Source organism: Tasmannia lanceolata, unplaced genomic scaffold (genome assembly GCF_043159265.1).
Source record: "Tasmannia lanceolata isolate RefF3 unplaced genomic scaffold, GAP_Taslan_0.1 ptg000019l, whole genome shotgun sequence".
NCBI lineage: Eukaryota > Viridiplantae > Streptophyta > Magnoliopsida > Canellales > Winteraceae > Tasmannia > Tasmannia lanceolata.
The window spans coordinates 27291015-27305057 of NW_027518696.1; the positions used below are offsets into that span (position 1 = coordinate 27291015).

Genomic DNA, 14043 nt, shown 5'->3' on the forward strand with positions numbered 1-14043 from the left:
TCACTTCTTGATTGAACATCGAAACGGCTCATATTTGGTGATTCTTGGGTTTTTCTAGAGCGTATAAAAGGGTGCGACAAAGCGTATACCTCGGATTTACACACCCTAGAGACAAGGAGCGCGATCAACGGTAGGCTCCTCCATTTTTGTAAGATCAAAAGTAGAAAAGCATGCTTAGGGCCATTTCTTCTTTATTTTCTTCATGATTTTTGTAAAAGCTACCATGCATGATTTTGATGGGTCAGTTTATTTAATTATCAATTTTGGTAAAAAAAGGAATCGTTATATGAGAAAATTGGGTATTTAACCGATTGGGATATCTAGTGGCTTTTAAATCGTTTTTACAAAGTGAGTGTTTTAAAACCAAGGGTTTTTCGCGAAGATATGTTTTCTCAGTCTTGATGTGGTTAATATAGCACCAAAAATCTAAAAATTCCGGTAGATTTCATTTGTTTTGATGGCTCAAAAATTCGTTTAAATAATACCCGGAAATAGGATTTTGATGGTTCTAAAATTCGTTCATATAACAAAACAATTCAAAACTGATTGAAATTTGGTCCTCAATAGATTTTCAATGTTTAAATATCATACAAAAAGTTTCAAAAGATTTGGAGTTTATTTATTATTTTTACTGGAATTGTTTTGATAAAATCACTGATTTTCATGTATATGAAGGACATATCATTAAATGAACTTCTTAAAGGCTCACATTTTGTAGTAAGATGAAATGACCATTCAGAATCATATTGTGAATTTCTCGGAAATTTTGGGCATATTTTAATATTGTTTATTGATTTTTAATTTCTCCTACCAGAACATAAATATATCTGTTAAAAATAGACCATTATCGAAATAATGACTGAATGTTTTCTCATAATTGTATATTTGTCCGAGAATGGTCTAGTAAAAGTTTTGTTGGATTTGGAATTCATTTTCTATATTTGTTAGTGTAATGTCATCAATCTGACCCAAAAGTGGAAAATCAATTAAAAATCGAATTTTAATCTTTAAAATCATGAACAATTAAAGCAGAATATATTTTTCAAGAATACATCATATCCTAAAATTTCTGGAACAGATAACTTAATTAGGTATAGGCTTCTTTGTAAAATCATTAATCTGATCCAATTGTGATAAATTCATTTAAAAATCCAAATTAATTCAAAGCACCTTGAAAATTTTCAGAGAACTCTAACTTTTCATAATGTATTCAATCACTAAGCTGTCTGAAACAGAAATCTTAGGAGTAATAGATTTCATTTGTAAAATAACATGTTAGGATAATTTAGATGCCGAGATTGTAACCATAATCGTATACTAATTGCGATTGATCTAGCATAATTGGAGTGGGTAAATTATAGTATGTTATTGGCTCCGAGGTCCACTATCCACGAAAATCTTGAGAAATATGCCAGGCAATAATATACTATAACTTACGTGCTAAATTATACGAGGGTCGAGAGCACGATTCCATTCCATGGTTGCGATTCAAGGCTGAAACTTGCGAACCATAGAACCTTTGGTATTCCTTAGATGTTTAGGAATTGAAAATCCTTGAAATCGAAAATCATCTTCAACAAATTGAACTAACTCACTCCATGTCTTTCGGAACCGTTGGATTGCGGTTTCCATCGTAAGAACCATTAAGAGCCCCATTTAGGAACACTTGTGTCATGTTGTGTTCTAGGTTTTAGGGTGTCCTAGAGTTAAGGAGTTCAGCCTCATCACGACCGATTGCTATTATTAGCAATTGAGTCATAGATCTAGTTACACTACTTATCTCTTTTTCCCATAGGACAAGCCTAATTACCTAGGATGTAGGTTAACCTGCATTAGTCTAAGGGACAACTTGCACTTAGATAGGATCATATAGCATCTTAGATGAAGTCTTAGGACAATAAAAGATTCAACTTGAACTAAATAATTTCTCTTAAAACTGTTGAAACAGTCAAATCAGTCTAGATCGGTGTCCTAGATAAGTTAGGCATAATTAGCTTAGTGTAGGTGCACCGAACTACGTCGACTCTGATCCCAGTAAGGCTTGGGTACATAGGCAGCTTGGATGCTTGATGGCATACCAATCACGAGTCGACCCCATACACAAATGGTGGGGTTTTGTATATTAGTTTTCTTATAAATTCTTAATTAAAATATGTAGGATTTCCCTCAAATTAGCATTTTATGAGAACTTTCACTTAGATTGAATTCAAACAAATTAAGAAAATTAAGATACACATTTAGGAATTACATTGAAATTAGATCTTAGGATGCATGTCACATAGTTCGCACATTAATATAGAGTTAAATGAGCCATTTAAAAGAAATTCAAAAGAGTTAACTTTTGGAATTGAAGACCGATTATCGGGCAGGAATGGTGCATGTGGTGGTAACTCCCCATACCTTCTATTCTCGTAACCAGGTAACGAGTCTAGATTTCTGGTCAATTATGGGTCCTAGATCCCTCATTTAGGTGGCGACTCTGTCACTCTCTTTTGTGTGGAATTCGGATTACCTTAGTGATCCCAAGTTCACGGAAAAGATGAATTAAATCACACCTTGCTAGGCTCGGCGGCTTACCCCTGCCCTTATAGGTACTGGGTTGCACGTTTATTTGCACCCTATGGCTTGGTTGTTGTCTGCTTGGTTGGATAGTTAAAATCAATAATAAAAAGCACACGCCATTCGCGTGGGTACGAGAGACCAAGAGAGAGCGTGACGCCTCGCGTCGCGACCCTCTCGCGAGATCGGGTCCCGCAGAGGCATACTATTAATTGGGTACATCTTATTTTTATTATTTGATATGAATCTAATATGAAGATATGCTTTCAGGCTCCTTTTAATATCCAATTATATTTTATGTGTACTTTTGCGTTTGGATTTAGTTGGATTACTTAAAAATATTTGTGCATGCTTAGTGAAGGACTTTTGGATTCATGCAACAAAGTTTTCAAAGGAATCCTATTGATTTTGAAGCACAAATTAATAGCCTAATATCTGTGAACACGCACTAATGGATTGAAATCTTGTTGATTGCATTATTGGTTGGCCATGGATAAACATTGTTATTGTACTTTGTATATATTTAGTTTCCTCTGTGCACCCAACTACGGTTTCTACGTGCTCATTATTCACATAAAAGGTTTTTGTGCCTATATGTAAAGGATTCTTTGGATTCAAGAAACAAAGTTTTCAAAGGATCTCTATTGATCGTGAGGCACAAATTGAGAGGCTTACATATGTATGCACACTATGAGAGTTTGCAATCTTGGAAATTGCGTAAGGGCTTTGATCGGCTCAACAGAAGGTCATTGCGCTTATACAATTTTGAGTTTGTGATTGCAAAATTTTCATAATTGTAGCCTCTATGCATGTGATTGAGATGTTGTATTTTGTAAGATAAATACTTTGATGGATCTTCTCTTCTATGGCCAACTTTAATGATGTAATCTCCTTAAATTATTGTGTGAGTGTATATTACAATCTGTTGTACGAGATCATGTTCAACTGGCTATCACCCAAACAGGAAAAGGTTTAACCCAACCAAGAATGCTTGTTCGAGTTGTTTGGGTGGTATAAGAAAGTTGAAATGAATAACAAGGCTTGGAATTTTATTCTGCCCAACGGCAATGGAATTCCTAGTGCTAAGTTGTTCATTTTCATTTGTCTCATTGCGAGAGCCCACTGTGTTTTGTGGTTCGGCCCAACGGGTGTTTCGGCAAAGTCACATGAGGATATTTTGAGTGATCTTGTAAAGATCTAACAAATCATGGAATAATAGGTGTTAAAAGTAGTGAGCTTATTAGGAAGTTATGTCCATGACATTGAACCCTAAACGTGTCTGATTTGGATACCTAATTATATTAAAGTACATTGGTAGGATAAAACCCGAGTGATAAAACGAATCGATAAAGTTCTAGGCTACATGGATAGACTATACATTGCTGGAAGACACACGCACCAAAATTCACAAATAGAAGAAACTTGTGAATAGTGGGAGTGCACTAATAGTGTTAGTCTAAGAACTCCATTTTGTGTGCAATCCGAGATACGCGTTCTAATTTGGAATGCAAGAAGGTTGTGAATGTAACCGATGAGCTTTTCAGATGATTTTTCAAGACACTCGTGAGTACCCTTAAGATAAGTTTGGATAATCCTAAAGTCAGTTGACCAAAGAGGTCTTTATGAGCATATTTTTGAACTCTTGGAATTTACACCCTTGATAATGCTCACTATGAGGTCATTTCAAAGGCAACATGTTTAGTCTGGCAGATATAGTGACCCAACAGGTCAATTGGTTAGAGTGTAAGGTACTTAGTGTCGCCCTTGTGGTAGAAGGATGACACATCAAGTAATAATACCTTAAATTTGTGATGGCTAGAAAATGTGATGGGACCCTATTTTTCTCTCCTAGAAACAAATTCATGGATAGATTCAGATCTTACTATCCATATTTAAGTTTCATGTGAGGATTCTTATGAGTAGATTTCAAGTAGAGGAAAATTGAAACAATAGATTAGGGAACGACAATAAAGTATGGATTGAGGCCGTTATTGTTTTTTGTTAATTTTCGAATACGAGTTTGTTTAGTTTAAGAAACTTTATTTTAGGAAACTTGATTCTTTCAGCTATGAATCAAAGTTCGGAAGCATGGTGGGTTCTTCCTAATTTTTTTATTCCCATTCAATATGTAAGTGGTTCTTTTTCAAAGGCAATCCATAAATATTCGGATTGGTTTCTTCTTATTATCATACTCGAATTACCTTACATGAGAATAAGATAGTCAGTAAAGTTGGAAATCAACAAATTAAGTGAATAAGAGCTTATCCAATCTGTGGCTCAAACATAGGGCCATATATATGCTTAATAGATTGGTTGAAAGGAAAGTTCTAAATTCATTTACTGATTGCAGTGTTTAGTACATTTAAGGAAAATATATAATGGTAAGGGTCTAAAGGTGTCACTTAGAGTATCAGTCCACTAAAGATCATTTATGATAAGATCGACAGACCTTTTCTTACTCTAATGGTTAGTAAAAGAGATTATTAATCTCTGACTCTTATAGTTTAATTTTTTTGATGATGTTTATCTCTTTAAATGAAGACTGGAAGCCGTGGTCTGAGGGTTTTGGCCTTATATCTATAAGAGAACAGTATTGCTAAAAAGTGAGACCGTATTCTTATTGACATAATGATGAGCACGTTTTGTAAATCCCTTGCCTGAGTTCCTATGGGGAAATGTCTTAAAGCCAGTAGTGCAAATTTTAACTCAGATTCTTTAAAAGGTTACACCTAAGACCTCTCTGTGTTAAGGGTCAGTAGGGAGCCGAGACTAGAACAACTGCACATATGAGGATTCATTAGCCGAGGCTAAAGTATACAATCTCCAAATAAGGAAGGTAAGACTCTAAGATAAGCAGTTGCTATTTAAGTGGTTATCGTAAGAGATTTAAGGGTTTTTGGTCTTCTTGTCCTACAAATACTACATGTATCCTAGAGACTAGATATGCCGAGCTTGGAATAATGGCAACCTTAGTGAGAGTGCCTTGATCTCACCTCTTCCCATCCAGCCATAATGGGTAATCAGTTGGCTCAGTGGCTTGACACCATAAAGGAAGAGCTGTTCTTAATATAAAGGAATCAAATTTGGAAACTAGCGAGTTTCCAAATGGAGTCAAGCCAGTTGGCTATAGGTGGATTTTATTAAACCAATATTTGATTCTGAGGGTAGCATTGAGATGCATAAGGTAAGACTGATTGCAAAAGGCTACACTGAGAAGGGGGATAGACTATAAAGAGACTTTCTCTCCAATTTCAAAGAAAGACTCTCTATGGAAAGCATGTCTTTGGTGTCTCTAGAGTTGCACCAGGTGTCTTGATAGTGGTACTTAAAGTTTTCACATATTAATCATAGGATTTGGGTTCAATAAAGATGTCATGGATAAATGAATATATCTTAGGGACAGTGTGAGTAATATCATTACTTTAGTATTTGTGAGTTAATGGTGTACTACGCTCTAGTAGTATTATTTTGTCCATGTTGTATTGAGACCAAGCAAGCGCAGGCTCTTGGCCTGGGTAATTCTTCTGCCCAAAGGTGATGAATTACTCTAGTTCCATGTTGACTGTGTCTTGGAAGGAAACTTCGTATGAAAGATATAGGTGGAACATTTTAGTCTATGTTCACCTAATTAGGATTTAAGGATTACTGATATTATCTAAGAAAGCCTATAATGAGAAGGTCCTTAAATTATCAACATGGATAAGTGCCCCACTAGTGGTCCCTCTTGTGGTCAATAATGATATATTCGGTCAAGTTTGTAGGTCCCAGGATCAGCCATGAGCAAATATAAGAGAATTCTATATAGTTCTGCATTTGAAAATCTTATAAATGCTTGAGTTTGCACCTGTCTCTACATTACTTATGTGGTGGGCCAGCTTAGAAGGTACTAATGTGATGCTATAAATGAATCATTAGGAAGCTGCCAAGAAGGTTGTGTATTGTCTGTAAGGGACTGAGGGCTAACATACAGTAGATCAGGTGACCCTAAGGAAATTGGTTGATCTGACTCTGACTTCGTAATTATCAGACACCTAGAGTTCTGCTTAAGGATATTTTGGCAGAAATTCTTGAATTGTGGAAGAACGTAAGATATACACCATTAGTTGCTTCCACCTTGATTTTGGAGTTTATGGTGTATTGCAAGGCCTTAAGCTATGCCTTGTAGTTGCGCAATTTTTCTCAGGGTGTTACCTTGTTGATAATCGACACGTTACTGAGAATGTGTAGTGATAATTCCATTGCGGTTTTACTTTTCCAAGAACGACAAATAAAGTAAGGAGTCAATGTGTTGACATATTGTTGTGAGGAAGATAATTCAAGATCAGTTAATGTCTATTGAGTACATAAGTACCGCACTTATGTTAGCAGATCATATAACAAAAGACTTACCACTTGAGGTCGTTAATGACCATAAAGCGCACATAAGGTTGGTGGGTAAGGCTGATTACTTTGATTGGTGGTTGTCTGCATAAAGGTTATAGACATTGTAATGTGATCACTTTTGAGCTTGATCCTGATAAATAAAGTTACCTACTTTTCCATTATTTGTATTGTGCACATTGAATGGATATTTTGAAAGCAGAATGTCTGTAATGACATAAAGTGGACCATGTTTAATTCATGTTGGTAAGTTTGCTATCATTGTGATCGTGGGGAGGTCATTGGATAATTTAACTTTCCAATGACTACATGATTCATTGTTAGTACACTTATTGAACGGAATATAAGGTTGTTGATATGAAAGGTATAAAGTCCATGCAGGCCAAGTGGGAGACTGTTGGAAAGTTTCTAAAAGTCTAGAGTTTCTAAACTTGATAGAATCCCTAAAAGACAAGAATTACTATGTTTAGGCTTGCTAATTTGAGTGTGGCCTTGCATGTTTAGAAACCTTTCATGTTCATAGGGTTATATCTTAACTTTGGAAACGTTTGGTGAAGGAAACTAAGCTCAAATATCACTTTCTATTTAGAGTTCAATTGCCAAACGAATTTGGGCACTTTAGGAAAGCTCTATGGGAGCTTTTGCCTATAAAAGAGACCTTTGGTCCCTCTTGCCACACACCACAACACTGGAACTCATTGAGAGAGAGAGAGAGAGTTCACTTTTGAGAAGTTTCTCATAAACCTATTGTTGTGCAAGGTAAGAGAAGAACAAGGGGTGTTTCTAGGCCTTCATTGTGCTTAGAAAAGATCGAAGACTCGTTGGATTACACTCGTTCAACCACAAGCCATGGTGAAAGGTATATCAAACCCATCTCATTAGATTCAAGTTTTTCTTTGATTTTCATTTCCCAAGATCCAAAGGGATCATTAAGTTAATGTTTAGAATAACAACAACATGTTAGGAAGAGGGAAAATAGGAGGTTAGGATCAGTTTTAGAGGGACTTAAATATAGACTGAACAAAGGGCTGCAAATAGAGGGGTGAAGGGTTGGGTTGGATAAGGCTAACTACAAGACTTCTTGGATAAACAAGAGGGATAGAAAGGACTGGTTTAACACTGCAATTATGGGGGTTGCTAACAGTGCTAAAAATAATGGAATATGGATAAGTGCTTGGGAGATATGGGAGGGAATGGTGAGGGGAAGATGAAGCAGAAACGGCTACTTCAATAGTAAATTTGTTGTTGGAATCCAAGCGGCTGTAATCAGATGGAGGAAGAAAGAAAACAAGTGTTAAACATGTGTTTTTCCTCTTTGTTCCAAGGAAGAAGATGGTGATAAACAAAGAATTCAATTTCTAAAATAAAATTCAACTTTTATTAGCCCATACAAAACATTTACAATGATATATTTATAGGCTTGTGATTGGTTTCCTAATCCTACTAATATAAGGAAACAAAGGACAAGAAAACTCCTAAAATATCTCAACCTAATATCTATCCAATCCAAACTTTCCTAAAACTAATCTCAAATCCTAAAATATGTAGAACTCCTAAATTAGCTCTACTAACAATTTCGTCCAACTCAAAGCAAATTAAAATCCTATCTAAACTAAAACAAAGGAAATGGAAAAATCCTAAATAAAATTAAAAACTAAAAGAAGTAAATTTGGCACTTAGTGAAGGAGGGACCATCGATTATATTGCCATCCGATAACTTGGTGAAATTGCATTGATTGGCCTTGGAAAACATGATCTGGCAACTTTTCAGGTTTGATCGTCGATTCGTATCATCAATTTCAGGATCCGACGGTCCAAAATGGCTCAATCGTCGATTTGATATGTGTGCCCTATGAACGGCATCGATGCACTTGCATCAGTTCTCATAGAGTCAAGATGGGTCCTAGGCCTAATCTTAGGTGGCGAGTGGCGACCCTCATTGCTCTGCGAAGAATCTGGCTTCCCACCAGATTATCTATCGGAAGCCTCAAACAATTGTCACCAGGAGTGGGTATCCATAGATAAGTAATAGTACCGAAGCAAACTCAATTTGAGAGGATAGAAAAATTTGTGGTATTATATGTTGGAAAAAATTGAGGGGTACTCTTCTTGATAGAAAACAGAAACTTGTTGCTTCAAGGCGTGATATCACTTTCCTTAAGACAAGATTCGCCCCCACTAGTAGTGTGCAAAGGGGATCCGCGAATTGCCTCCAAGATACAATGAAGCCTAGTAGGGAAGCCCTACTAATGTTTGATGATACGTAGCACTAGCGGAATCAAACCTGAAATGCCCTTCCGAAATTTTAAGCCTTAGAGAAATTTCTAGATACTGTTTCTACAAAAAAACAGTATCTAGAATAGTAAACAAAAGAAAAACAGTATGTAGAAATACTTGGGAATTTTGTAGGAGTGTAGAAGAGTGTAAAGTCTGTCAGAATTGCCAATTCGTTTTCCTGTTATGAAATGACTGAATTCTGCACATTTTGTAGACCACCTGGTGTCTTTTCAGTGTGAAAAACACCTCTAGAGGGCACCTTTCCAAAATGTTTGAAATCTGACCGTTAGATCGCACCCATTGATATTGAACGGTCTTGATCGATCCTAGAGGTGACTGTTGGTTTGAGTAAAACCTCTCTCCAACCCAGTCATCGTTAGATCAACCATCTATGGTGTGGATCCCACCCCCTTGGCACTTGACCGTTGGGGGAAGGAACACAACCCATTTGATCACACTCTTTTATCGTTGGAGTTATGGGCCCGTTGGGCCGACATTAGGCCCGAACCGAAGCCCAACCCAACCGAACCATTCGGCTTGATGGGCCTACAAACCATTTGACCCACCCATCCGACCGGTCCACCTTCATCTTGATCCAATGATGCAGATCAAATCTGGAAAAATTAAAGGCTCCAATCGCTCCTCGCGACGTTGCGTACGTGCGAAGTGCAAAGTGCGCCTAAAAAAACGTCACTATGCGCCCTATAGCCCATTGCCCACGCGTGTGCGAACGGTGTGTTGCACCGTCCCGCGGGTCCAACCATGGGTTCAACCCAATGTGCAATCAACAAGTATTAGAGAAGTGTAGTGCTTTATAAGCCCTTCTCTTTCCTTTCTCTCATCCGGTACGGGACTATCTTTTCAACTACACTTCTACATCCTTTTGTAATAGCAAATCTTTCCAAGAAAACATTTTATTTTTCCCAAACGCTTCTGATAAAATATTTTCCAAAACACTAAAACATGCAAAATACATGACTTTGAAAATCCAAAATCACTAACAATCCCCCACCATTTTCAAAATCAAAGAAAATTTTCTCATCAGGCTTGGAAATCTTATGCATAGATGAAGGTATCTCTCGATTTGAACCTTCACTTAGTGTGGACACATCAAAGTTAACCAGAATTGCATAATAGACGTATCTTTGAACTAGCTATTCTATTTGGTTAACCGGATACGTCTCACACACAAGATTTCACCTCTTTGGGCAATTTCTAAAACCGACACATGTACTGGCCTTGTGTCTATATCTTGGTTTCATGAGCGCTCTAGAGACTAGCTAGGTCTCATAGGAAGCGGCACCACTCCCACACTCACATAGGTAGGCTTATCAAGAGTGCCCCTGTAACTAAAACACTCCAACACTATGTTATAAGCCTATTAAGAGTTTAAATACTCAGCCTTCTCCTTTTAAACATTACAGGTACCAAGCACTTTACCTTGAGATGGCAAATAATACAGATTATAGTGCTTGCAATCACTCCATATGATGTACTTGGACTCATTGAACTCAAGACTTGATGTTTATTCAAGTGTTGAGTTGAGGTTCCATCATTGGTGACTATTGGTTAATGGCTTTAACCCCATCCCTAATGATGTTTTACACACCAGATCTCTTGCAAGAGCTTTAGAGAATGGATCAGCCAAGTTTTGGCTCGATCTCACAAAATCAATAGTTACTACTCCATTAGTAAGTAACTCTCTTATAGTACTATGTTTAAGTCCTATATGTCTGGACTTACCATTATAAACATGATGATATGCCCTTCATAGTGTGGCCTGACTATCACAATGGACATAAATCGACGGCATTGGTTTAGACCATAACGGAATTTCCAATAACAAATTCCGAAGCCATTCCGCCTCTTTACAGCATACTGTCAGAGCTATAAACTCTGCTTCCTTAGTTGAAGTTGTTATGCATGTCTGTTTTTTAGAGGCCCAGGAGACTGCTCCCCCACCAAGGGTGAAAATCCACCCATTGGTTGATAAATGGTCTATACGCTCAATTATCCAACTAGCATCAGTGTATCCTTCTATTACAGTTGGATACTCACTATAACATAAACCATAGTCTATAGTTTTCTTTAAATATTTTAAAACTCTATAGACTGCATTCCAATGAGAAAAACTAGGATTAGTGGTAAACCTACTAAGTTTACCTACAGCAAATGCTATGTCTGGCCTAGTACAAGTCATAACATACATAAGACTACCAATTACACTAGCATATCCTAGTTGAGAAATAGTCCTGCCTGTATTAAGATACAACTTTATATTTGGGTCAAAAGGTGTTGAAATGGGTGAACATTCAAAATGGTTAAACTTTTTGAGAACTTTCTCAATATGATGTGATTGTGTTAGAATAAGACCATTATCCTGTCTTATGATTCTAATACCCAAAATCACATCAGCTTCACCTATATCTTTCATATCAAAGTTTTGAGAAAGAAATAATTTAGTACTTTGAATGCTTTCAATATCGGTACTAAAAATTAACATGTCATCAACATATAAACAAATAACAACACATTTGCCACCCTTAAATTTACTGTATATACATTTATCTGACTCATGTATCTTATAACCATTTGACACTAAGACTTTATCAAATCTTTCATGCCATTGTTTAGGGGCTTGCTTAAGCCCATACAAAGATTTGATAAGCTTACGTACTTTATGCTCTTGGCCTGGCAGAATAAATCCCTCAGGTTGTTCCATATACACTTTTTCATCAAGTGCAAAGTGCGCCTAAAAAAGCGTCACTATGCGCCTTATAGCCCATTGCCCACGCCGCCCGTGCGTGTGCGAATGGTGCGTTGCACCGTCCGCGGGTCCAACCATAGGTTCAACCCAATGTGCAATCAACAAGTATTAGAGAAGTGTAGTGCGTTATAAGCCCTTCTCTTTCATTTCTCTCATCCAGTAAGGGACTATCTTTCCAATTACACTTCTACATCCTTTTGTAAAAGCAAATCTTTCCAAGAAAACATTTTCTTTTTCCCTAACGCTTTTGATAAAACATTTTCCAAAACACTAAAACATGCAAAATACATGATTTTGAAAATCCAAAATCACTAACATTATATACCAGACATTAGTTACTGGCAATTTATCTAGGAGAGCCATTAAAATTGTGGTATCTAACACCGTTGCATTGGAGTTGATTGTGAAAAATGCAGAGGGATTTTGTGTGGCTGACATCAGGCATGCTGCTTTAATTTTGTTCTTAATATCAGGCTTACATTTTTTGAATTGCTGATTTTACTACAACAAAACTCCGAAGCAAGAGTGTTTAGACGAATTCATTGAAATGCTGTCCAAGTACAAGTTCAGTTATCTAATGATTAATATACTCAGAAACAGTATATACTAGCTTAGAACCAAAGGCATGAGTTTTGTTTTGTACATAGACTGCAAAGGAGCTGTTGGGCAAAGAATAAATCCTTTGTCATGTCAGGTCAATGATGTTACTAGTGCTCATATATATTGTGTTATCTTTTCATCTTTAATGCCCTAATCTTGCTACCATCACTTTGATTTTGGACAGTGGATATATGGCTCCCGAGTATGCTAGAAGAGGTGTATTTTCTGTGAAGTCTGATATTTTTAGCTTTGGAGTTCTCATTCTAGAGATTGTAAGCGGAAAAAAGAACACTGGCTTGTATCACTCAGAACATGCTGAAAGCCTCCTCACATACGTAAACTTCGCCTAACTTATAGCTATAGTCCCTCTTCCATTTAGTTACTATGGGGGAGAAAGTTGTTAACTAATTTATACTCTTGTAATGTAAATATCACAGGCATGGAGATTATGGTTCGAATGCAAAAGCCAAGAATTGATAGATGCGTCATTGATCGACACATGTACGGTGAGTGAAGCATTGAGATGCATCCATATTGGGCTATTGTGTGCTCAGGAAGACCCAGCAGAGAGACCTACCATTCCATCAGTTATTCTAATGTTGGGAAGTGAATCTCTTGGCCTTCCACAACCTAAACAACCTGCATTTTGTGTGGGAAGAGAAGGCAGTGTAAGGCATCAATCTTCTCAAAGTTCTAAAACCTGTTCTATCAATGAGGTAACGATTTCTAGTGTCGTAGCTCGGTGATGGAGTCGCTCGAAGGGGTTGATTCTTGTATTTGGTTTAAGATAAAAATAATCGAATCATGGATTACATCCCAATACATAATTAGGTAATGTGTGTATTATTGAACATATATATATAAGACTTGCATGGTTTGTCACGTTTAATAAAATATGTAATGAATATCTCTTTTAAAGAACTTTCACTGTAGAAGAAGATAACATACTACACAGTGAACCTCAACCTTGATCCCGGTACAACAATTTCACCAGAACAAATTAATGGTTAGAATCATCCAATGGGAGTACATTTTTTATGCATGTGCCATCTAAAGCAAGGCTTCTCCCCACTCGTGTCCTTCCTCATCTTCTCATCTTTTATGAATGGACCAACGGATACCTCATAGAATAATTTTCCATGGTTGCCAAACATGCCCCTAGAAGTTTGTTTTCTTGGAAAATGAGTTTTTCAGCATTTGGGTAACTCATGTTTTATGAAAGTTTATGTAAAGAAAAAAAAATCCCTGTTTTTTGAGAAAAAAATAACCTTACTAAACCTTCAAATTTGTTTCCAAAGAAATCTTTTTCATAAATTTTTCCCCTAGATCCAAATGTTACGAATTTTTCTAAAAGGAGGGTCTAATCAACAAATATGAATTTTTAAAGGACTATTTGGCAATAGTATTGCAAAGTAGGGACAAATTAGCAAAACCCTTCCCCCCTCTCTTTCCCGCATGAA

At 36.7% G+C, this 14043-nt stretch overlaps 1 protein-coding gene across 1 annotated transcript in view; it reads left to right on the forward strand.

Annotated features, from left to right (window-relative positions):
- Nucleotides 1–13329, forward strand: part of LOC143852457 (cysteine-rich receptor-like protein kinase 10) — a 66152-nt gene extending 52823 nt beyond the window's left edge. The window contains exons 7-8 of the mRNA XM_077361841.1: nt 12768–12918; nt 13021–13329. Of these exons, the coding sequence (XP_077217956.1) occupies nt 12768–12918; nt 13021–13329 (460 nt within the window). The remainder of the gene's footprint in view (nt 1–12767; nt 12919–13020) is intronic.
- The last annotated feature ends 714 nt before the right edge of the window (nt 13330–14043 follow it).